The 26650-nt window shown below is 48.1% G+C and overlaps 1 protein-coding gene across 4 annotated transcripts in view; it reads left to right on the top strand.

The window, feature by feature from the left end:
* ACVR2B (activin A receptor type 2B) overlaps positions 1-26650 on the top strand; it is a 376358-nt gene that overhangs the window by 235583 nt on the left and 114125 nt on the right. For all 4 annotated transcript variants that reach the window (XM_078663209.1, XM_078663210.1, XM_078663208.1 and 1 more), the window contains exon 7: positions 25936-26081. In XM_078663209.1, coding sequence (XP_078519335.1) covers positions 25936-26081 — 146 coding nt within the window. The remainder of the gene's footprint in view (positions 1-25935; positions 26082-26650) is intronic.

Below are 26650 nucleotides of genomic sequence, written 5' to 3'. Positions count from 1 at the left end.
TGATGAATCCAGGATGACGCCCAGGTTCCGTGCGTGGTCCGTTGGGATGGGTGCTTTTCCAAGGGCCTCTGGCCACCAAGAGTCATCCCAGGCGGAGGGGGAGGTGCCTAGGATGAGGACTTCTGTTTTGTCTGAGTTCAGTTTCAGACGGCTGTGCTGCATCCATTCGGCTACTTCTTTCATTCCTTCGTGTAAGTTGGTTTTGGCAGTGTTAGGGTCTCTGGTGAGTGATAGGATCAGTTGAGTGTCGTCGGCGTAGGAGATGATGTTGAGGTTGTGTTGGCGTGCGATGACCGCGAGGGGGCTCATGTATACGTTGAAGAGGGTGGGGCTGAGAGAAGATCCTTGTGGTACGCCGCAGATGACTTCAGTGGCCTCTGACTTGAATGGTGGAAGGCGGACTCTCTGGGTTCTTCCGGTGAGGAACGAGGTGATCCATTCCAGTGCTTTTCCCTGGATTCCGACGTTTCTGAGGCGTTGTAAAAGGGTGCTATGACAGACCGTGTCGAAGGCTGCGGAGAGGTCGAGGAGGATGAGGGCGACTGTGTCTCCATTGTCCAGTAGAGTTCTAATGTCGTCTGTTGCTGCGATGAGGGCGGTTTCGGTGCTGTGCTTGGCTCGGAAGCCGGATTGTGAGGAGTCGAGGGATTTGTTGGTTTCGAGGAATGCGGCGAGCTGGTTGTTGACCGCTTTCTCGATGACTTTGGCCGGGAATGGAAGGAGTGAGATAGGGCGGTAGTTTTTGAGTTCGGTGGGGTCAGCTGTGGGTTTCTTCAGGAGGGCGCTGAGTTCGGCATGTTTCCAGCTTTCTGGGAAGGTTGCGGAGTTGAGGGAGCAGTTGATGACGTCTCGGAGGTGCGGTGCTATAATGGAGTCTGCTTTGTTAAAGATGTGGCGAGGGCATGGGTCTGTGGGGGATCCTGAGTGGATAGAGTTCATCAGACGGATGGTGTCCTCCGTGGAGATTGGCTTCCAGTCATTGAGGATGTTCAGGGGGGGTGGGGGTCCTGCAGGGGGTTGGTCTTTGGGACGGTTGTCGAAGCTGTTGTGGATGTCTGCAATTTTGTTGTGGAAGAAAGAGGCTAGGGAGTCGCAGAGGGCTTGAGAGGGGGTGATGTCATTGGAGTTGGCTGAGGGGTTGGTAAATTCCTTGACGATGTTGAATAATTCCTTGCTGTTGTGGGCATTGTTATCTAGTCGGTCCTTGAAAGCGGCTTTCTTGGCCTTCCGGATAAGTTGGTGGTGTATGCGGGTGGCGTTTTTGAAGGCGTCCTTGGTGCTGGTGGTTGGGTCTTTTTTCCAGGCCTTCTCAAGGGAGCGACAGAGTTTCTTGGATTTCTTAAGATCATCGTTGAACCAGGGGGCCTTCTTGCTGCCTAGTTTGATTTGTCGTTTTTTCAATGGTGCTAGGATGTCGGCGCTGTTGGATAACCATTGGGTGAGGTTGGTGGCTGCTTGGTCTGGATTAGAGGAGTGGGCTGGGGGGTTTTGAAGAAGCGATGAGGAGATCTGGTCGATGGTGATTTTGTTCCAGTTTCTTTGCAGAGTGGGTTGGGGGTGGTTGTTGGATGTGGGCTTGTTGAAGGTAAAGTGAACGCAGCTGTGGTCAGTCCAGAGGAGAGCTGTGGTGTGGCTGAAGGAGACATGTTTGCTGGAGGTGAAGATAGGGTCGAGTGTGTGACCTGCGATGTGGGTGGGGGTAGTGACAAGTTGTTTTAGTCCGAGTTTGGCGAGGTTGTCCAAAAGGGTGGTGGTGTTGCGATCGTTGTTCTTTTCAAGGTGAAAGTTGAGGTCTCCCAGAAGGATGTAATCCTCGGAGGGGAGCGCGTGTGGAGTGATGAAGTCCGTGATGTCTTCACTAAATTGTGCGCGGGGTCCTGGTGGCCTGTAAAGGAGGGTGCCTCTGAGTGTGGTCTTGGGGTCGGTGTGGATCTGGAAGTGAAGGTGTTCAGAGTTGGCGAGATTGACGTCTGAGCTGGTTGAGATGCGGATGGATTTCTTATGGACGATAGCGATGCCTCCTCCTGTGTGGCCGGTGCGGTCCTTGCGAATGATCTTATAGCCTTCCGGGATGGCAATGGTGATGTCTGGGGCTGATGTGGCGTTCATCCATGTTTCTGTTAGGAAGGCGACGTCCGGAGAGGTGGTGTCTAGTAGATTCCAGAGGTCAATGGCGTGCCTGTGGACCGAGCGGGTGTTGAGCAGGATGCATTGTAGGTGGTTGGGTATCTGTTGTGTGTTCGTAGATGAGGAGTTGTTCTTGGTGCCGTCGAACTTGCAGGAGTTGCAGGAAAAGGGTCCATGAGTGTGTCCAGGGGCGGCTTGGACGCAGTTGGGGGAACGACCGTGGTTAAGGGCTAGGAGGGTGGAGGCATTATAAGTAATGGGGGAGGGCTGGGCATTGCGAGGGCCAGGGGGTCTGGCGTTGGGCGCGGTCCAGGCGCGGACGGGCGCAGACGGGCTTACCTTTGGCGCACCTTTGGCGCAAATGGGGCGCGGTCGCTGCGCGTGAACGCTGCGCGTAGCTTGTACTGACATACATGGAAAGTGGGGGGGGCGGAGCGAGGGCGGGTCAGCTGGGAGGCGGGAGCGGGGTGGAGCTACGGGCTGGGACGAGGCACAATCAGCAAATGGCGGCAGCAAGGCTAAAGTGAAACCAGGGTGAGTTTCTAAGTAAACAGGCTAAACGTGGGCAGAAGCACCGTCACAATGGGGCAAAAGCTCCTCTCACCACTCACAGCGCACCAGCAGATAAGCGCTACAGACGTGCAAGTGCAGGAGCAAGCAGCAAGTTCCAATCAGGCACCAAATTACACTGCAGGCAAGTAAAGCGCTACGCTGATATTACAAAGCAGCAAGTATGCAAATAAGCAAGGCGTTACGATTCCAGCAGTAAACAAACAAAGAGGCAAGGCGCTACGATACCAGCTGTTGAGGGAGCGACCGTTCCTGCCAGAGTCAGGGTGGTCACAGCGCTGGGGCAGCCGGCTCCTTCCTGTTGTGTCCGTGGGAGGGCGGGTCAGCTGGGAGGCGGGAGCGGGGTGGAGCTACGGGCTGGGACGAGGCACAATCAGCAAATGGCGGCAGCAAGGCTAAAGTGAAACCAGGGTGAGTTTCTAAGTAAACAGGCTAAACGTGGGCAGAAGCACCGTCACAATGGGGCAAAAGCTCCTCTCACCACTCACCGCGCACCAGCAGATAAGCGCTACAGACGTGCAAGTGCAGGAGCAAGCAGCAAGTTCCAATCAGGCACCAAATTACACTGCAGGCAAGTAAAGCGCTACGCTGATATTACAAAGCAGCAAGTATGCAAATAAGCAAGGCGTTACGATTCCAGCAGTAAACAAACAGAGGCAAGGCGCTACGATACCAGCTGTTGAGGGAGCGACCGTTCCTGCCAGAGTCAGGGTGGTCACCCTGGACAGAAGAGGGCAGGACCATTTCCCAATATTTATCTTTCAACTGTTTTTTTGGGGGGGTGGGGGAATTTCAGCTTCTGGTTCCTCCCGTTAATAATCTTAAGTCCAACTTTACCAGGAGAGACTTTAAGTCTTTTTACCACTGGATTTTGTCGAAGCGGTCTACTAGAATCACGTCCTTCAGACCCTGGGCATAATGCACAAGTTCAGGGGTGGTCCAGATTCACCTCCAATACAAGAGTGGGCGTAGCCTTACCATATCCACCACAATAGCAGCTTGTTCCAATGGTGGGGGGCCAAGAAGGAAAAGGAGCGACCGCCCAATCTGGCTTTATGTATCCGTTTGGCGCGCACGGCTAATGGCCTTCCACACAGCCTGGCCCTGAAAACCAACTTCTCCAAATCATAATCAATGGTCCTCGGCCAGCCAAAACCAAATCTTCTGCTGTTCTCAACAGCTTCAGTATACAAACCGCTAGTAATCCTACATGCCTTAATCACAACATCCACTGTATTGTGGCATAACAGCACTGCCCAGTCACTTCCCATAGCTGCACTCAGGCTTCCGGCGTGTCTAACAAACAGTAGGGTCAGAAATATTACAGGATGCAGGTGGAATCTATCACCCTTGGAAGTATTTTTCAATGTAAAAATGTTAATTTCACAATTGCCTACAGCAGCTGTCATTTTACATCAGTGTAGAAAATCCAAGTTACATGATGTGAGCCTGTCATTTCTTGATGTAGTTACATATTTACACCAACTTTGTTCAAGTAAAACAATTTATGAATTCTTTACTTGCAGTGCGATTTTTTTCAGGTTGTGGATTTTACATTGTCCCAGAATGTTTGGTAGATTTTTTTTTATATAAAGATACTTAACTGCTGAATGGCATCAAAAACTACCTCTACTGTATCGCCCTCGGTCACTTCTCGAACGGGCGCCTCTCCATCTGTAAGTGCACCGTTAGTTTTTCTCCCTTAAGCGGATGCAGGTTTGAGGATTTTTAGGTCTGGGTCACAGGTATCTGAAAGCTGGTATAAAAATTGAACTTTTTCTCTGTATGGTATTTTCTCTGTGTCCCCAGAGCACGAGTAACCAACAGGCCACTTTTTATTTTTTAAATTAACCATTTCTTATACTGCAGAAGTATTTACTACTGGCTTAGTCCAGTTTGTTGCATGTGGTTTCCAGCATGTGTGTTTTTAGATTAAGATGCTGCCATCTAGCGTTTAGTTCAGGGCAATGCAACAGTGATATTTCAGAGCTCCTTTACATGAGTTTGTGTGCCCATTCCATTCATTGGAAGCAAGTGTACATCATTAACTTTCACCGAGCACAGTAAAGTTGTCTTTTTACCTGTACACCTTCTGTTCGTACACAAAGTGAGCTGTGAGTTGGTCCCTTGCTAGTACTAAGAGCCACATTCAGAGGAGCCGTGCCATGCGCTAGAATAATGTCACAGGTACCACAGCCTGTTTTAGTGGCGAATGCTAGAAAATTATTCCACATAAAATTAAATCGGCTGAGAAATGGTACATTTCTGTGTATGCAGCTTTTAAGTAAGTCCTATGCTGCTTCACACAGCAACCTCAAAGCACAAACTTTATAAAATAATCCTAACACATGTCCATCATGCAATGAGGGAGATCGAATGGCATTTTTTTATTGGAGCTTGAGTTTCTTGCATCTCTGAATTTCACACGCTCCCTTCTAAGTAACGATAAAGTGACGAGGGATCCTAAAAGACATTCTGCCATTAAACCCTCAACTAGTGGACACATGCGACTGCTGACTAAAAGGTATTTTCAGGTGGAATGCAATTAGCCAACCGGAATACACTTAAAATGGTCCTCTCTTAAAAAGTGGCATCCACAAATTGGAGCGCAGCAGGTCAATTTTTTTTCTCAAAAAATAAAATCATCATAAATCTGTTTCGGCTCATGTAAATATAAGGGATTTGTAGAGCGAATGGCTGCCCGAAGGCTTCCCAGCGCTAGAGGTTCTGTTAGTGCAGTAATGAGCCTAGCGGGGAAACAGTCAGGTCTTTAACTTTTTCCTGAAAGGTTTTGTTTGGTAGGGCTCTGATTTCAAGTGGGAGGGCATTCCACAGCTTGGGTACCAGATGGACAAGTGATCTGCCACCTTAATTTTTCCTTTTAACTGTGGTTGTCTTGATGAGCTGTTGTTGGGAGGTTCTGAGGTGTCTGGTCAGGGTATACCTAGATATCAACTTCCTAAGCTTTGCAGGACCGTTATTATTGATGGCCCTGTGTGCTATGCAGAGAGTTTTGAACGTCTCGCATTGACGGGCAACCAACGCAGCTGTTTTAGTGGTTCTTTAGTGGATACGCGGTTAGGGATTTTTAGTAAGAGTCTAGCTGCTGCGTTCTGTACCACTTTGAAGTCTCTTTGTTACATACTTGGGCGAGCCCAGATACAGCGAGTTGCCGAAGTCCAAGTGAGATTAAAAGGGATTGAATCAGTTTTTTTCAGTGGCTCAGGGATCACTTCTATAATTTACCTTACCATTTGAAGAAGCGAGAAGCACATTCCTGATAGCTTCCTAGATTGACAGTACATAGTAAGTGTATCTACCTGTCAGACTCAAGTTTTTTATAGCTGGTTTGGGTTAGGTGGGTCTCCCATATAGTTGGGCCACTGTGTCAGGGATGCATGGATGGCCAGGTTTCCCAGTAGCATAAGCCATTCAGCTTCAAACAGTTGTTAGACATCCAGTTTCTCACTATCTCAAGACAATGGGACAGCTGTTGATTGCTTGGATTGGAGCAGTTTGTAAGAGATGCTACCAGCTGGGTGTCGTCAACATATGAAACCACTGATATGCCAAATTGCTGTACTACATTGGCAAGCTGTGATACATAGATATTAAATAAAGTAGAGCTAATGGATGAGCCCTGAGGGACACCACATGTGATTAGGAGGTGATATGAAAAGCAGTCCCTTTCCATCACTTGGAAGGTTCTGTTCTCCAAGAAGGAGGCAAGCCAATCCATGGCTTTGCCCATAATTCCAACTTTCCCTACTCTCCCTTTTAGGATAGTGTGGTCTACGGTGTCCAATGCAGCGCTAAGATCCAATAGGAGGATAGCAGCTGATCTATCCTCATCTAGTATCTCCTTTAGCTCCTCTGTGACTGTCAGTAATGTTGACTCTGCTATGCCCGGCTCGAAAGCCCATTTGAGTGGGATGAAGGATATCATTGGTCTCTAAGAAATTGGTCAGTATGTGATTAACATGCTTCTTGAAAAGTTTGCTAAGATACTGTAGAAGGGAGATAGGACGCAAATTATTGTATATGGTGGTGTTGAGTTTGGCTTTTTTTTGGTAATGACCTAATCGCTTGCTTCCAAGATTTAGGGACCAGAGCCATGTTTAAAGAGAAGTTGAGTAGTTCCGTTACAGATGGTAGAAAGATTTCCAGTGCCTCCACTAAAATATGCGGGAGTACTGGATCAATGGGAGAGCCGGATTTGGTTGCTTTAATTAAGTTTCGGACATTCTCTTCCTCCAGTCTAGGAAATTTAGCTAATGTTCTGGATGATCATTATCTTGATTCCTGTAACTGCGTCAGGTTACCTATTTTTCGGGAACTGATCATATATTTGTCACTTTTTTTAAAAAAAAGGCTGCTATATCGTTGCATCTCTCAAAAGCTGTGGGGGAATAGGGGGGTGGCATTGGCACTTTCATGAGGGCTAGTCAGGGTTTTGACTACCTAAAATAGCTCTTTAGGGGAATTTGCTGACAGATTTTATCCGCATAATATTTAGATTGGGCTCTCTTCATTTCGTTATCATAGGTTCTAATTAGCAGCTTGTATTCGTACTTGAGGGCTGGGTCATAATTTTTTCTCCAGAGTGTCTCTAATTTCTTGCATCGTTTTTTCAATGCGGAGAGCTGTTTGTTGTACCATGGGGTTGTTCTGGGGTGAGATTTGCTGTTTATAGTTCTCTTAGGAGCACACGTCAGCCGACTGAGTGAACCAGTTTTCCCATTGCTGGTATTTCTAATTTACAAGAAAAAAATGGTAATATTATCACTCAAGACCATCTGCCAAGTTTTAGGAGCCAGTTTGGTCCAGCTTCCTGGACCAAAGCCTTTAGCTTTTGTCTGTTGCAAAGGTTTTGGTAGGCTAAAAATGACTTGAGTGGTCGGACCAACGTACTGGGATTGGCTTTGAGTCAGTAATCTGCGGATCGTTAGAAAAAATAAGGTCCAATATATGCCCTTTCTCGTGCGTAGGTGATGTTACAAGTTAGGTTAGTTGTATAGCTTCCATATCGCCCGGCAACCGTTTGATATGGGGTGTGTCTTGTGCGTCAAAATGCAAATTAAAGTCTCCAAGAATTGTCAGGCCATTTCTTATTGCAAGACTGGTTATGGAGTCGGTTAGTGTGTGCTACTTGTGCTTGGGGGCCTATAAATAAGTACTCCTGAGAATGTGCGGATAGGGGATAGCGCAATCCGGAACAGGACGCTTTCACATACTAGTTAGAATTTGGGTTATATTACATGTACATTTTTCTTTAAGACGATGGCTATACTGCTCCCAATTCTATCTGGTTGATCTAGCCTATGTATCTGGTAACGCAGGGGGAGGGCGAGTTGGATACATGGCCCTGAACTATTGTTGAGCCATGTTTCTATCACAAACAATAGTCTCATCGTTTACCCCTGGTCAGAAATGTTTTTCAACAGTTGACGCTCTAGTCAACGTGGTTTAGGTGCCATACAATGTCAGTGGGTGTCTGGTAAAGGACACACTATTGGATTTCCGTCGAGTTCTCTACCAAGCAGAATTTCAATATCAATAGAGAGAGTGAGGCCCTTGCCTGTTTCTGGGTAGGAGAAATGTTTAAGGCATTCTTTGGAGTAATCATTTTGATATTTATACAGACCATAAACCCTAGTTTTGCAGCGTGAATCTTTCTGGATTCACTATGCTGTGCATTGTTCTGTGGTCTAGAGGTTGGGTCCGGAATCGTAGTCTTTTCTTTCTTTTTTTTTTTTTTTCCCGTAGCCCAGGTGGGTGTCGACGTCCCACCTTTAGGTGTGCTTCCTGTGACGTCGGCACGCTTCCTGCGGAAGCTCCCACCCTTGGGCGCCATCTTCAGATTATTTTTTCCGCCGTTGGGTCTGGATCGTTCCCGAGAGCCTCCAGAGTTTTGGAGGAAAGAAGACGCAGAAAAGTCAAATTTTGCACGGAAAAGATTGGAGGAGATGACGAAGAACACCACCATTGAGCCGGGACGACGAAGGAGCACTTTGAGAACTTCGACGTCCAACGGAGAATGCGCACACCTGGGGCTCCCTGAGCGCAAGAAATGGACAAGACACCTTTTAAATTCTGCCGTAACTGCCACCACAAATACGCGCAGAAGGACCAGCACCCGGTTTGTAACCTCTGCCTACTGGTCGACCACGAGAGCAGGGACTGCAACGCCTGCTCCTCCTTCACACCGAAGACTCTCCGGGTTAGAGAGAGATAGAGAAGAGCCAACTACAACATGCAAGGCAAGGGACAGCCGCCGTCATTTCGGGACCTTGGGCTCTCGAGCGATGAGGAGGACAACGTCGCCGGAGAAGATGATGACTACACGGTCGTAGAGACCGATAAGAAGACTTCTAAAGAGGTAGGAGAGTCGACGACCCCTAAAGCCCCGACAGACCCTCGAAAGTCTGAGACAGACTTTCGAAAAACAGTATGTCCTCGAAGGGAGCGCTGGCGCGGAAAATCTCGACGGCATCCAAGGACAAACAGCCCAGCGGATCCTTAGAAAAGGACTCCCAGGCGGCGAAGACCGGCGAAAAGCCAAGGTCGTCGAAGCACGTCCCCGAAAAGGAACGATCGACTTCGAAGGACAAGGACCTGAAGGTCACTTCGGCGTCAACAAAGGACCCGAAGGCCATTTTGACATCTACGAATAAGTTGAAGAGATCGGCCGAACCGTTCGACGCCAAACTGGAGAGAAAGAAAAGACAGCTCGAGGCCGAAATGGATAATATCCTGCAGAGAAAGGAGTTTGACGAAAAGATGAAGAGGTTCGCGATTCCGTCTAAGCCAAAGACGGTGATCGTTGAAATAGAATAGGAGGAGGACTTCGACGCCGAAGGGCCGCCGAAAAGTCCCAAGTCCCAGGAACATCAAGAGGAAGAAGCCTTCTACTACGAGGAGGAGGGGGACGATGATCAGCGGACGACCCTCGACTCAGCATCCTCGGGGACACAGGGCACCGAAAGCCCAGAAGAGCCCGTGGACACTTACCCTTCGAGGCTTTCGCCGCCAGATGACATTGGGGTCTACAATATGGTCATCAAGAACGCGGCAACGGCCTTTGGAGCCAAGCTAGATGAGGAAAAACCAAAGGCAGACTTCCTCTTGGAGACCCTGCTCCCCACACAAACGAGGAGCCAGTACCTCCCCATGCTTGATACATGGCCCAAGGGAAAGAGGCGTTCAAGGAACCGGCAATATGCAGTCTGTCACGCCTAGGACGGAGAAGAAATATAAACACTCCTCTAAGGATCCTCCCTACATTCGGGGATCAATTACAGCGGACTCCATTATTTCGGCGACCGCCAGGAAAAGGGCATATGTGCCAACAACGTCAGCCACCACCAGACAAGGAAAGCAAGAGGATGGACCTAACTGGGAGAAAGATAGAAAGAAATACACCGATGCACTGGCGCATGGCAAACTCAAGCGCCCTCTGAATAGGCACCAGTACTAAATTCTGGACGAGATCGGACAGCTGATCAAGCACCTCCCAGACGAGTACCAACAAAGAGCTTCACACCTTGTGGAGGAGGAGGGGAAGAATGTGGCAAATTCATGCCTCAAAACAGCCTTGGGTGGAGCTGATACGTCCAGCAGACTGATAATGTTGGGAATCACAGAGAGAAGGCAGGCCTGGCTCAGGATCTCAGGCTTCAAACCAGAGGTACAGCACAACATTCTAAACACCCCGTTCAATGGGGAGACACTGTTTGGGGCACCGGTGGATGAAAAACTCACCCTGCTCAAGAAAGAAAACAAAACTGCAAAGCCCATGGGGGCCTTACAATTCAGGGGGATGAGAAGGGGTGCCCCGACACGAGACCGAACGGAAGAGGGGGAAACCAGCCAGGAACGTCACACCAAACATTCCAGCAGTCCCACCAGGGCGACAGCCAAACACAACAGGGACAGCAAAAACAAACCTGGCACTACCAGCCAAGGGGCCAGTCCTTTCGCGGGAGGGCGAATGGACGTGGACAAAATAAGAGGGGGCCAACAACCCACTTCAAAGTGACTGTCACGCAATACCTCCCAGGGTGGAGCCCAACTAGACCAACGGAGGGTTACACGGACCAAACATCAACGAACATGTAACACCAGTAGGAGGAAGGCTAAATCATTTCTTCCGGGAGTGGAAGAAGATAACCACAGACAAATGGATACTCCACATCACAGTTCGGATACTGCATAGTACTGGAAAAGACACCACCAAACAAGAAACCAAAAAGGAAGGCGCGGTCAGGAAAGGAGCTAGAGCTACTTCAAAAGGAAGCGAAGGAACTCCTCCAAAAGGAGGCCATCGAACCAGTACCATACAGAGAAAGGTACAAGGGAGTGTACTCAACCTACTTCCTGGTACCAAAGGTGGACGACACACTGAGACCCATCCTGGACCTAAGGTTCCTAAACAAGTACATAAAAACACAAAAGTTAAAGATGACGTCTCCACAAGAGGTCATTCCTCAGATAAGGGTCGGGGACTTCATGGCCACCATAGACCTCAAAGATGCCTACCTGCACATCCCAATGAACAGGCAGCACAAACATCTACAAGATTTACCATCAACAAAGAACACTACCAGTTCACAGCCCTAGCCTTCGGACTAAAATCCACGCCAAGGGTCTTCACCAAGTGCCTCGCAGCAGTGGCAGCGCACCTGAGGGGGGGAAGGGATCCACGTATACCCTTACCTGGACGACTGGCTAATAAAGGCAAGTTCACACAGGACATGCAAAGAACACGCACAACGCGTGACAAGTACACTGATGGACCTGGGATTCTCCATTCACTGGGGGAAATCCTCAATGGAACCAGACCAAGTGAAGATCTTCCTAGGAGCACAGATCAACACCATACAGAGCAGGGTGTTCCCCCATCGACAAGAGAACACTGGCCCTGCTGAAGGAGACGCGCCTCTACCAGAAGGGGCAAGCTCTGACCGTGAGGACAGTGAGCAAGATCATGGGCATGATGGCCCCCTGCATACATATGGTCCCAAATGTACGGCTCCACATGAGACCATTCCAGGAATGGCTGCAAGAACAATGGTCACAAGCTACAGGAAGTTGGGAAGATCTAGTGGTTGTAACACACGCAGTGCAGGAGGAGATAATGTGGTGGAACAAGGAGAACATAACAAAAGGGAAGCCTTTAACACCACCAACCCCAACGGTGACAATCACCACAGACGCATCCCAGATGGGATGGAGAGCACACATGAACAAGCTCAAGGTGAGGGGTCTGTGGACTCCAGCAGATGCGGTCAAACACATCAACTACCTGGAACTGAAGACCGTGTTCCTCGCCCTGAAGGCCTTCCAGAAACAACTGTACAACCAGAGAGTGTTGATCCAGACAACACAACAACGATGTTCTACATCAACAAGCAGGGAGGAACACAAGCAGCCCCGCTATCGAACCTAGCACAGGAGATATGGAGATGGGCCATCCCACTCAAAACAGACCTGCTAGCCATACACCTACCAGGGAAGCACAATGTGGAAGCAGACTGGCTCAGCAGACAGACATCGACATCCCACGAGTGGGAGCTCAATACACAGGAAACGCAAAGGCTATTCAGAAGGTGGGGAACACCGACAATAGACCTCTATTTGCAACACACCAGAATGCAAAATGCCGAAACTTTGCATCCAGGGGAAGGATCCCTGGGGAATGCCCTATGGGTAAGCTGGTCGAAAACATTTGCTTACGCTTTTCCCCCGATACCACTGATACCCAGGGTACTCAACAAGTGCAGAACCAGCAACATGACACTGATACTGGTGGCACCACAGTGGGCCAGGCAGACCTGGTACTCACAAATAATGGAAATGGCACAGGGTGCACCCCACAAGTTCGGAAAAGGAAAGACTTACTCTCCATGCAAAGCAGAGAGGTACTACACCCAGAGCCAGAGCGCCTCAGCCTAGCAGCATGGCTCCTGAAGACATAGTTTGCACCCAATGTTACCTGAGAGCACACTGTGGGTGCTACGAGAAGCAAGGAGACCTAGCACACGAAGGTGCTATGTGGCAAAATGGAAGAGGTTCACTCAATGGTGCATCAAGAAGAAGCTACACAAGAAGATGACCAGGCAAGCAACGGTGCTAAGATATCTCACGCACCTGCTGAAAGCAAAACTAAGTTCATCCTCACTAAGAGTACACCTAGCAGCGATAGTAGCCTACACAAGAGGAGAAACAGGGAAGAGCTTCTTTACATCACAGATAGTAAAGAGATTCCTGGAGGGGCAAAGAGGATCGCACCACCAAAGAGGATGCAGCCACCGGCATGGAACCATAATTTAGTCCTAACAGGACACATGAAAGCGCCCTTTAAAGCCATTCATAAGGCCTCCCTACAAATGCTGACAATGAAAACTGCATTCCTGGTGGTAATCAACTCGCTGCGCAGGGTGATCGTGCTACAGGCGCTAACACTACAAGAACCCTACATCCAAATACACAATGATAGGGAGGTGATGAGAACTGACCCACACTTTATGCCAAAAGTGGTGTCAAGGTTCCACATCAACCAGACAGTACAAATACCAAGCTTCTTTCAGAAACCGACCACAAGCGCAGAGAGGGCACTGCACACACTGGACGCTAGAAGAGCAGTAATGCACTACATAGAAAGAACTAAAGAGCACAGGAAAACAAAGCAGTTCTTTGTGTCCTTCGCAAGCAGTTTCCTGGGTAGACCAGTAGCAAAGGGAACCATCGCACGATGGATCGCGCAAACTATACAGTTCTGCCACAGACAGGCAGGCCAAGAACTAGCAGAAGGGGCAAAAGCCTACTCTCCCAGGAAAAAGGGAGCAACAATAGCCTTCCTGGCTAACACACCCATTCAAGACATACCTGGTGGCAACATGGGCTTCAGTGCACACGTTCACTGAGCACTACTCTGTGGATATACAAATGAACAAGGAAGCACAAGTAGAACAGAAGGTGCTTCAACATATATTCAACAACCAACGCTCATCTTCCACCCAGCCGCCACAAACATAACAAACCGCTACAAAGTCTATGCACAGCATATTGAATCCAGAAAGATTCACGCTGCAAAACGAACACCTGTTGGTGTAGTTTTGCAGCTTGAAGAGCTTTCTGAATTCACTAGCGAACCCCCCACCTCCGCCAGAAAGATGATGCAGTAGAGGAAGGTAGTAATACAAGCTCAATATAGAAACAGACACCTTAAAGGACAAAGCAGGAAAAAAATCACTTACTTGAAAAAGAAATGGAGAACATTGCCAAAGGGTTCACAAACCGAACACAAAAACAAGAAAAAAGAATCTCCGAAGATGGCGCCCAAGGGTGGGAGCTTCCGCAGGAAGCGTGCCGATGTCACAGGAAGCACACCAAAAGGTGGGACGTCGACGCCCACCTGGGCTACGGAAAAGAAAAGAAAAGACTATGATTCCGGACCCAACCACTAGACCGCGGAATAATGCACAGCTTAGTGAATCCAGAAAGATCTTCAAGCTGCAAAACTACACCGACAGGTAAGAAACTATTTTACACCTTCTTAAATGGCAATGGAACTGGGAAAGCTTCAGCCATACTAGAATGCATTTTATCCCGCCTACATGAATATCATTTAGTGATTGAATACATAGTTGGTGGCCGAAATGTTAGGGTGGACTGCCTTTCAAGATTAGCATTGTGCCACACTGCTGGTGATGAAATAGATGATGAGGCTGTATGTGTTGTAGCTAATATTAAGCAACATCTGAATGGGGTGACGTTTCACCCCGAAACCACTGGCACAGCCAAAACTGCCTCTGCATTATCTTTTACCTATTATTTTCCTTTTTACATTTATATCCATAATTCATCCATTCATTAATTCATTTGAATCTGTTCAAATCCACATGCAAGGAAATGCATTTTCCCAAGTTTCGATGGGCCATCCGAACCTCTATACAAGAACACGCGCAAGTTTATCATAGCAGTTTATTAAAACCCAATGCATTTCAGGCCCCTCGGGCCCTTCATCAGGGGTAACTAGAAAGGACAATAAAACAGTTCGAGGCATGTGGGCTGCTGAATTCATATCTTAGCATAGATCGCCGCCTAGTGTTGGGTCCGGATGTTTGCACCTTGTTGTCTTGGAAGAGTCTTCGAAGTATCACGAGATAGGTGACTCCTCCCCTGGACTACAGTGCGCATGGGCATCTTCTCCATCCTCAGACTGTTTTTCCGCCATTGGGTTCGGATGCACTTCGACAACTCCAACTTCGGGACCGAAGTTTTCCATTTTTCCACCTCTAAAACGTTATACTTTCGGCGGTATTGTTTCCGCTCGGTATCCCTCGACTCGACAAAACTTCCTTTTCTCTCCGGTTGTCGACGCGGGCGGTTGGGCCTATTCGACGCCACGTGGACCTTCTGCTGATGGAAAGGACCCCGTTTAAAAAATGCCCAGAGTGTGGAGCCAAATTTCCACACCGCGACAAGCATAGGGTATGCAACAGGTGCCTATCTCCGGAGCACAACGGAGAAAACTGTCCAGCTTGTGCTCTGTTCCGGTCTAAAAAAACTATCCAGAACCGAAGAGCTGCTCGACTAGAAATGCAGAGGCAGGCACCAGAACCGGAAAACATTATCGACGACGAAAATGAACTCCCAGAGGCAGATGGCTCGGAAGATCTCGAAATAGTCACCTTAGAGGACCAGTCGGACTCCGATGACCAGATCACACCGGGGCAAACCGTGAGTACCAAAGCCCCTACCCCGCCTCCACATAAGTTTCCGGTCAAAGCATCGCACAAAAGCCTTAGCCGCGACCGAAACACCGCTTCAGAAGCCCCGCCTTCCGTCTCGGCTCCGAAGACCACATCCAAGCCTTCCGGGACCGGGCAAAGCCACTCTACCCGAAAAGGTCGTCGACCCCAGTAAAGTCGTCGATCCGAAAAAGGCCGTCGATCCGAAAAAGGCCGTCGATCCGAAAAAGGCCGTCGGGCCGAAAAAGGCCGTCGGGCCGAAAAAGGCCGTCGGGCCGAAGAAGGCCGTCGGGCCGAAAAAGGCCGTCGGGCCGAAGAAGGCCGTCGGGCCGAAAAAGCCGTAGAGCAAAAGAAAGCTGTCGAGCCGAAAAGAGGTAATCGAGCCGAAACAGGTCATCGACCCTGAAAAGGCCGTCGAACCGAAAAAAGGCGTCGACCCGAAAAAGGCTTCACATGATAAAAACATCCAGCCTAAAGAGACACTCGACCCAAAAAAAGCCGTATAGTCAAAAAAAGCAAAATCTTCGGCGCCACGGACAGAGGAGGAAGAACTCTTTCACCCAGATACACAACAAAGACTGTATATAGACCCTGAAACAGGACATAGTCTACAATTAAAATAAGAGAAGACTGGACACTGAAGCCCCTTCTCCTGTTCCTCCAAAGAAAAAGGAATTTGGCACATCCCCTTCAAGACCTTACACACCTCCTACTTTCACTCCCAACATGCCTTATATTCCATATTCTCCTTCACTTGTAGATTATGATCAGGAGGAAGACATGGGGGAGGATCCTCAGGATGATATTATACCACCTGACGATCCAGGGAACCAAGATGACACATGGAGTGACCATAATGACCCCGATGACGCATGTTACACACAACCCATACCCGATCCCACTACATACCCCACAAAGCCGTCTCCTACTGACGACACTGTCGCTTTTAACCAACTAGTGGACAGAGCAGCTCAGTATCATGGTGTACACATGCAGACTGACCCTATAGAGGAGGATTTCCTATTTAACACCTTCCCAACATCAGAAGAGTGTACGTGTACTCCCTATGCTAAAAGGGGTACTAAAGCATGCACCAGACATCTTTAAAGACCCAGTCAGGGCGCGTGTCCTCAATCCAAGGATTGAAAAGAAATATAAACCGGCCCCTACAGACCCCTCTTATATCAGGTCTCAACTACCATTAGACTCCCTAGTTGTGTCTAACGCTAGGAAAAGAGCAAACTAACAAACAACGGTGATGCTCCCCCTCCTGACAAGGAGTCAAAAATTCTAGAAGCCTCACGGAAGAGAGTGGCCTCTCAGGCAGCAAATACCTGGAGGATTGCCAATACCTGGAGGATTGCCAATACACAAGCTCTCATAGCACGCTATGACAGAGCACACTATGACGAACTGGAGGGATTACTACAACACCTACCAGAACCCTATAAGGCAAAAGCTAATAACCTAATACAGGAAGGGAAATTAATTACTAACGCATCCATAAAATGCGCCCTTGATGTAGCTGATACAGCCGTTAGGTCTGTCAACACTAGTGTATTGCTACGCAGGCTTGCCTGGCTTCGCATTTCAGGTTTTAAAAATGAAGTGCAGTCTACCATACTCAATCAACCAATTAACCAGGATTTCTTATTTGGACCTGCGGTGGATACCATCTTAGAAAAGATGAAAAAAGACACTGACATCGCTAAGTCCATGGGTGCACTTCAATTTCAACAGTCTAGAAGCTCTTTCCTTCGCTCCTCCTTTCGAGGCTCAGGCAGAGGCAACACATCACAAACATCTTCATCATATAAAAGTAATACACAAGGCACCTTTAATAAAGGCTCCAATAGAGGAAGTTATAGAGGAAACAATAACAAGGGCAGAGGACATGGTAATAACACCCGAGCCTCCACCGCCAACAAACAGTGACTTTCTCACACTCCCTCCAGACCACTTAACACCAGTCAGAGGAAGATTAACACAATTCCTACCAGTCTGGAATACCATTACCCCAGACAGGTGGGTGAGACAAATTATCCAGTATGGTTACTGCCTGAACTCAAATCTACTCCACCCAACATGCCACCCAAACACCGTCCAATGTCCAAAGAACACATCGCGCTGTTACAACAGGTGGTGAAATCCATGCTAGAAAAAGGTTACATAGAGCCAGTCCCATAACAACATCAAGGGACAGGGGTATACTCTCTATACTTCCTCATTCCCAAAAAACACGGCTCCCTCAGACCAATATTGGACCTCAGACCTTTGAACCAATACATCCACTCAGATCATTTCCATCTGATCACTCTACAACAAGTACTTCCACTACTCCAGCAAGGCGACTTCCTAGCAACATTAGACCTCAAGGATGCATACTTTCATATACCCATACATCCAGCTCACAGGAAATACCTCAGGTTCACAATAGAAGGTCAGCACTATCAATTAAAAGTCCTCCCCTTCGGGGTAACCACAGCACCACGGGTGTTTACAAAATGCCTAGCAGTAGTGGCAGCACACCTCAGAAGGCAACACATCCATGTGTTCCCCTACCTCGACAATTGGCTCATAAAAGCCAATTCGTACGTACAGTGTGCCAGCCATACTTCAGACAATCCAGCTACTGCACAATCTAGGATTTTGCAATAAATTACCCAAAATCTCATCTGAAACCCTCCCCCATACAGCAAAATCTGGGAGCAACAATAGACCCCTCCGTAGCAAATGCATATCCAAATCCAGCCAGAATAGCCAACATACAATCTCTCATTCAAAAATTCCAGCCACGACGCTCCCTGCCAGCTCGAGTGTTCATGCAGCTTATAGGCATGATGGCCTCCTGCATATTCATCTTCCCTCATACTCGGCTTCAAATGCGCCCCTTGCAGGAATGCCTAGCACGCCAGTGGAACCAAGCTCAAGGAGAACTAAAAGACCTAGTGTTGGTAGACAGTCGCACTTACCGCTCTCTGCAGTGGTTGAACCCACAAAACCTTTCCAAGGGGCGACTGTTCTAAGAGCCAGTTCCACAGGTAATATTAACAGCGGACGCATCACTGATAGGTTGGGGAGCCCATCTCCTTCAATATACAGTCCAAGGTCTCTGGACAGTCAAACAAAAAACTGTACATATAAACCACTTAGAGTTACTGGCAATATTCCTGGCAATGAGAGCTTTTCAGAAATACCTGTGCAACAAGACTGTGTTGATCCGGACGGACAACATGAAGGCCATGTACTACATCCAGAAACGGGGGGCACCCACTCTTTGCAACTATTTAACCTAGCACAGAGCATATGGAAGTGGGCGATTCCTCAAAACATTTATCTCCTGGCAGAACACCTCCCAGGGACAGACAACCAGATAGCAGACCTACTAAGCCGACAGTCAGCAAATACACGAATGGGAGATTCATCCTCAAGTTCTCCAACCTTTCTTCCAAAAGTGGGGACATCCAGACGTAGATCTGTTTGCCACAAACAAAAACTCAAAATGTCCGTTCTTCGCCACCAGGTTCCCACACCCGTTGTCACAAGGCAATGCGATATGGATGAACTGGTCAGGCTGATTTGCGTACGCTTTTTCACCAACCCCAATGATTCCATTAGTGGCACGCAAGCTAAGGCAACAGTTACTCACAATGATCCTGGTTGCTCCCACATGGGCAAGACAGCCATGGTACACAACACTCCTAGAACTCTGAGTAGTTCCTCACCAAAGAATGTGCCTCTCGCCACAACTGCTAACGCAGAACCATGGAGAAATCAGGCACCCAGATCCCAATCAGATGAACCTAGCGATCTGGCTCCTGAAGTCTTAGAGTTCGGATATCTTAACTTGATCCAGGTTGTATGAACATTATCAAAGAAGCAAGGCGTCCCACTACCAGAGCATGTTACGCAGCTAAATGAAAAAGATTTGTTATTTACTGTAATAATAATCAAATCAATCCATTGGATGCCTCCATCCAAAATGTAATCTGGTACTTGCTACACCTTCAAAGATGTAACCTAGCATACTCATCCATAAGGCTACTCCTCGCTGCTATAGCAGCATATCTTCAAAACCGACAACACGCGTCCCTATTCAGAATCCCACCTATCAAAGCTTTTATGGAAGGACTTAAAAGAATTATCCCTCCAAAGCATCCACCTTCTCCAGTCTGGAACTTAAACATAGTACTTACCGGACTCATGGGGCCTCCCTTCGAACCACTTCATTCATGTGAACTGCAATTCTTAACATGGAAGGTGGCATTTTTAATTGCTATTTCCTTCCTCAGGCGAGTGAGTGAGCTACAGGCACTAACCATTCAGGAACCATTCATGCAAATTCACCACAATAAAGTAGTGCTGCGTACAAACCCAAAATGTATGCCAAAAGTTATATCCACTTTCCACATCAATCAGTCCATAGAATTGCCAGCTTTCTTTCAAAACCCGCAATCCGTAGCTGAAAGAGCCCTATACACACTAGACTTTAGAAGAGCTCTCTTATATTACGTTGACAGAACAAAATCATTCAGGAAGACAAAGCAACTATTTGTCGCTTTTTCACCACAACATAAGGGCAATCCCATTTCCAAAGCAGGAATAGCCAGATGGATAGTTAAATGCATTCAAATATGCTATCAAAAAGCAAAGCGCACTTTAACAGTTCCCCCTAAAGCACACTCAATGCATAAAATGGGGGCATCCATGGCTTTCCTAGGAAATATTCCCTTAGAAGACATATGTGGGGCAGCTACATGGTCTACCATACACACTTTCACAAAACACTACTGTGTTGACGTGCAAGCCAAACAACAAGCTGCTGTAGGCCAGGCTGTCCTTAAAACTCTATTTCAAACCACTGCAGCTGATACAGGCGACAACCACTATTCGAGAAACTGCTATACAGTCTACGCTAAGATATGAATTCAGCAGCCCACATGCCTCGAACGGACAATGCTACTTACCAGTATGCATCTGTTCTTGGCATGTAGGCCTGCTGACATTTATATCGCCCACTCTCCTCCCCGGTGCCTGTCACAGCTGCATGGTTATCTTCTTTACATACATTTACATGGTCATCTCTACCTTTACTATATTCCATCTTTGCCACAATGGCGAAAAACAATCTGAGGATGGAGAAGATGCACATGCGCACTGTAGTCCAGGGGAGGAGTCACCTATCTCATGATACTTCGAAGACTCTTCCAAGACTACAAGGTGCAAACATCCGGACCCAACACTAGGCGGCGATCTATGCTAAGATATGAATGTCAGCAGCCCTACATGCCAAGAACAGATGCATAGTGGTAAGTAGCATTTTCCTTATCGTTACATTCCTCCATCCTTATACAAAAGAAATATTTATAATCTTAATTGCGTTTCTCTTCTCAATCACAGACTGTCATAAATCAATACATTATTTACAACATTTCCATGAACAACCACTTGCTTCCAGGCCGCCCCGAAACGCACCCACGGACCCTTCTCCTGCCGCACCTGCAGCGTCGCCTGCGACAGACAACCTAGGACCGTACCCAACCACCTCCGCTGCTTACTCCTCAACACCTGTTCCGCCCACAAACACGTCGTTGAACTCTGGGATCTGCTCGACACCTCCGCCCCAGACGTCTCCTTCCTGACCGAGACCTGGTGGAACGAAGCCTCGGCTCCCGACATCGCCATTGCCATCCCAAATGGCTACAAGATCGCCCGCAGAGACGGCACCAATGGAGTTGGAGGAGGAATCGCCATCGTCCACAAGTCCACCCTCAAGGTCTCCACCCACTCTGACGACACCCTCAGCACCGCCGAACACCTGCACTTCCGGATACACACTGACACCAACACCACCCTCAGGGGAACACTCGTCTACAGACCCCCCGGACCCCAGCCACAGTTCGACACCATTGCTGACCTCGTCAGCACCCACGCACTCGCTCCACAGAATACATCGTCCTCGGGGACCTGAACTTCCACCTCGAACAACGACGCCGCCAACTCCGCCACCCTGATCAACAACACCACCAAACTTCACTGGACCGACCACCGCTGCATCCACTTCACCTGCAAAAAGGCCACAACGCACCACCGCGCCCAACAGCTGCCCCGTCGCTGCTGGAGCAAAAGTCACCGAGGGCCAGCTGGCCGCCACCCTCCCCCTGAACTCACCCACAGAATCCACCGACCCAGACGCCGCCGCCCGCAACCTCAGACACGGGATCGATGACTGCGCCAACACCCTCGCCCTGCTCAAGAAACCCCAGACAGCCGCACCAGCAAGAAAGCCACCAGGTTCACCGAAGAACTACAGACCTCCAAACGCACCTGCCGGAAACTGGAGAAGAAATGGCTCCATGAACGAACACCGGACAGCCACACAGCCCACAAAGACGCCACTTGCAGACACTACCACCTCATTAGACTCACCAAGAACTCTTCCTTCAAAACCCGCCTGGACAACAACGCACACGACAGCAAAGATCTCTTCAGCATCGTGAAGGAGCTCTCCAGCGCCAATGCCGACGACATCCCACCCTCCCAGGAACTGTGCGACTTGCTGGCCACCTTCTTCCACCGCAAGATCGCCGACATCCACAACAGCCTAAACACAACGACCAGCCCGACAACTCCAGTCCCCACATCATCTGCGACCCCCACCCACCTCAACAGCCTAACCTTCTTGACCAACGTCAACGACGACGAAACCCGCAAGACAATGAGTTCCATCCACTCAGAATCACCGTCTGACCCCTGCCTCCACCACATATTCAACAAAGCCGACGCAGCCACCGCACCCCAACTTCGGAAAGTGATCAACACCTCCTTCGAGACAGCCACATTTCCGGAAAGCTGGAAGCACGCCGAGATCAACGCCCACCTCAGAAAACCCAAGGCGGACTCCAAGGGCCTCCGACCCATCTCCCTGCTCCCGGCGAAGGTCATCGAGAAAATCATCAATACACAACTGACCCAATACCTCCAAGACAACAACACCCTAGACCCAGTCCGGATTCCGAAGAAACGACAGCCTTCATCGCCGCCACAGACTACATAAGGGCCCACCTGGACAACGGCGAAACATCGGCCCTCATCCTCCTGGACCTGTCAGCCGCCTTCGACACGGTCTGCCACCGCACACTAAAGACACGCCTCCAAGAAGCCGGAATCCAAGAGAACGCTCTGGACTGGATCACTTCTTTCCCGCCAGCACGATCTCAACATCATCTCCTATGCCGATGACACCCAGCTGATCCTCTCCCTCACCAGGGACCCACACACCGCCAAAACCAAAGTTCCACGAAGGAATGAAGGCTGTCGCAGATTGGATGAGGAACAACCGACTGAAGCTTAACTCGGACAAGACGGAGGTCCTCATCGGCTCCACCCCCTCAGCATGGGACGACTCCTGGTGGCCGACCACGCTAGGACCAGCACTTACACCCACCGACCACGCACACAACCTGGGTTTCATCCTAGACTCCTCCCTCTCCATTTCAAAGCAGGTCAACGTCGTCCCCTCCTCCTGCTACAACACCCTCCGCAAGCTCAACAGGATCTATAAGGGGATCCCCACCGAAGCAAGAAGAACAGTGACCCAGGCCCTCGTCAGAAGCAGGCTAGACTACGGCAACGCACTCTACGCAGGAATCCAGGCCAAACACCTACGACTACTGCAACGCATTCAAAACGCCTCTGCCCGGCTGGTCCTCAACGTCCCTCGCCGCAGCCACATCACCCCCCCACATGAGACCTACACTGCCTCCCCATCAAAAAGATCACCTTCAAGCTACTCACCCAAGCACACAAAGCCCTCCACAACACCGGACCAGCCTACCTCAACGGCCGACTCCGCTTCTACACCCCCACCCGCCAGCTGTGCTCCGCCAGCCTCTCCCTCGCTGCCGTATCCAACGAACGACCGCCGGCGGAAGATCCTTCTCCTTCCTCGCCGCCAAGACCTGCAACACCCTCCCCATCCGCCTGCGGCAGATCGAAGACCTAACCTTCAGGAGACTTCTCAAGACCTGGCTCTTCGAACAGTAGCAGCGCCCACCCCCCTAGCGCCTTGAGACCCTCACGGGTGAGTAGTGCACTGATTGATTAATTGACTTAGTGTTTCTGGCAGCACTCGGTCCCTTCCCTTTGCTTTGTTTTATACCTAACTTAGTCATTCAATTCCTGACTCCCATGTCATAACGACTTTTACTCCCGCTACCATATTTCTCCTCTCTTCATAAACCCTCCGTTCGAACCCGTCTTTTTCTACAGTGATTAGATCTCACCCTATCCCAATTTCCTGAAGTTACTCCCCATCTCTCCCTTCACCGGACTCAACTCTAAACTTCCTCCCACTTCCCTCCGTCTTTCCACTAGCCATGATTAAGCCACCATCCAACCCGGCATTCAACCAGTTCCTTCCTACCCCTTCCCAAATCCTCACCGCGCTTCCACACGTTCCCCCTATCTCCCCTGCCCCATTCAATACTGCACAATCCGCTACCTTCTATTTCCCCTTGGACATACCTGCTAACAAACAACGGCTTCCTCAATCTTTCACCGAAAAGTTTCCTGTCCCTTTCAACCGCCCAAATTTAAACTCTGCTTTTAACCCTCCTATCCGGTGCCCTCCCAGTTTCTCCCACATGGTCATCACCTGTAACACCTTAATTACCCGAACCTGCCACTAAACTACAATTCCCATAATCCACCCTGTTATTACAAGTAGCATTGCGATTTTAAAAAACTGTCTGTACAATTTGAAAACAATTTCGAGAACATAAACATCATTAAAAACATGTAGAATGTCCAATGTTTACTTCTAATATTTCCGTATTCTTCTGACTCCGATGTAAATAAACATTGCTAGATGAACGAAGATGTTCCGTCTTGCATGAGGATGATGACGAAGTGCAACCCGCATTTATATGATGTTTACTATGAATTTGCCCTACCGGGTTGGCACCCACGCTGAATTGTGCACGCAAACAGGAACCTTCAGGAAATTGCGCCGTCATCCTCGACGAGATGTAGGCTGGACCCTGCTTCATACAGGCCCTGCCGAACACGGACGCACCCACTCGCACAATCCGCTCTTATTTACATCCGTCGACCGAGTCGGAATTATCACTGGTCTTTCGGTTACGCAATTCCTAACGCTGATTCAGTCCTGAAGAGTCACAGGTAACTTCCTGTTGACGAAACACGTGTCGGCTGGTGTTTTGCTTGGATGAATTTTAATACTTGCATAAACATCTCTCAATACATGGAACTACCAGTGTTGATCTCTTTTGATTTTTGTACCAATTTAATAGCAGAATATGTACCCCTACCAAGGAATTAGCTGATAACCGTTTGCCTTCCTCACTCTTTCCTATTTGTAAGCATGTAATTTCATTGACAGTTTCTATGTAAACAGTTCCTCTACGGTGTATTTGGAAATGTGTAGACAACAGAATCTCCACGATTTACTGTGTTTTAAGTTCTCTGTCCCCGAGTTTTGTTTTAGTTGCACTTGCTGTTTTATGCACCTATTGCTTTTTCGTAGGTGGGCACTCATACCCAGGGCCACTGGAATCATGCAGCAGTAAAGACGCAATTAATGTGGCAGGGTTGAGTAAATTATACAGCAAGAAAAGGCAAATCATGTGGCATAATGCAGGACGTTTTGTAATATTACTTCATTAATGTCTTTTTTAAACTTGGTAGCACTGTATGGGTATTGATTGCACCTCAGAATCAGTTTCACAACCAAATATAGCTTTAAGCAACAGAAAGGTGACAAGTCCAGCTTTGCAACGGGCCTCCCACTGTTCGACAATACATGTCGCTACATGTTTATGAACTTTTAAACCGTTAGAGCTATAAACAATGTTTTGTTGTTAATCGATCTGCAGCATAATCTGCATATTTTATGTGGCAAATGCACCAAATCTATACTGCGAGAATCGTTGCGGCATCACAATTCCATTGGCCCTGCTTACACCTGCTTTTGGTGGAGAGAGATTAAAATAAACCTCCTCTTCCACTCCAAACATGTCATCGCATTGCAGAGACTTTAGCAGATAACCTAATACAAATGCGTTGGAAGCCAAACGTGACGAAATCTTAAGGCTTCCAAATGTTTAGTTTGTTTTCAGTTTCACAACAGCAACGCAAAGCGGTATCTTGGTTCAATAAAATATTTAGTTAATATTGTTTTTGAGCAAATATACCATTCACGCATAGATTTGTTATAGTGAAAGAAAAGCTCAGGATGGCTGCTGAACTAGATGCCATGCATCTGAGTCATTATGTTAAACATGACAGCCGTGCTGGGTGAGGGAATAACCCTCTATGAGCCAATAAGAGTGCTATACTTGTAATTTTTCTGCTGTGGCGTGCAGCTTCTACCCAATCCGAATAACCAGCTCATAAACTTAAATAAACTAGGAGTTTGATATTTTAGAACCATTTTAACATTTTTCAACATTTACATGCACAGGGATCTCTAACAGACTATCTAAAGGGGAATGTGGTCAGCTGGAATGAACTTTGCCACATTGCAGAATCAATGTCTCGCGGACTGGCATATTTGCACGAGGATGTTCCCCGGTGTAAAGAAGGACACAAACCTGCTATTGCACACAGGTGAGTCTTTATCAATTCTGATTTGCCATTATTTTGTTAGGCTAAAGATTAATTAAATCATTTACGTTAAGTACGCCCTTCAATACGTTTGGATGTGATTGTTGCTGTCCATTATATATTAGACTTTCTGTGGGCCACTATTGGTTTTCACCTGTTTTCAGATTTTTATCTTGTGATCAGTTTTCTGTTACAGGTCTTAAAACATAGTGCAGAATTACACTAGAACTTTGAAGAATTATTGGTATGTCCTATTTGGAAACCTGTTTATTTTTGAGATATTGCATACTGGTCAGTCTTCAGTGTTTGTGTGCTGCTAATGATACCAGTGATATGAAAGTAGCTAGTTTATTTTCACAAACAAAGCCCCAAAAATGGATGCTCATCATTAATCATTTCAACTGCTTAAACACAAATGCGTCCCCTATTTAGTATTGAGATTAGAGTTATTCTGGTTTATAAAATGTGTGATCAGCAGAAAAGAGGACTTAGTACTACTAAGTAGATCAGAATTACGATCAGAATTAAATCTCATTCTTAATTTTATATATTGTAATAATTAAACATATTTT

Source organism: Lissotriton helveticus, chromosome 10, assembly GCF_964261635.1.
Source record: "Lissotriton helveticus chromosome 10, aLisHel1.1, whole genome shotgun sequence".
NCBI classification, from domain to species: Eukaryota; Metazoa; Chordata; class Amphibia; order Caudata; family Salamandridae; genus Lissotriton; species Lissotriton helveticus.
The sequence above is the reverse complement of the archived record's forward strand: the minus strand, read 5'-3'. Positions and strand labels throughout refer to the sequence as shown.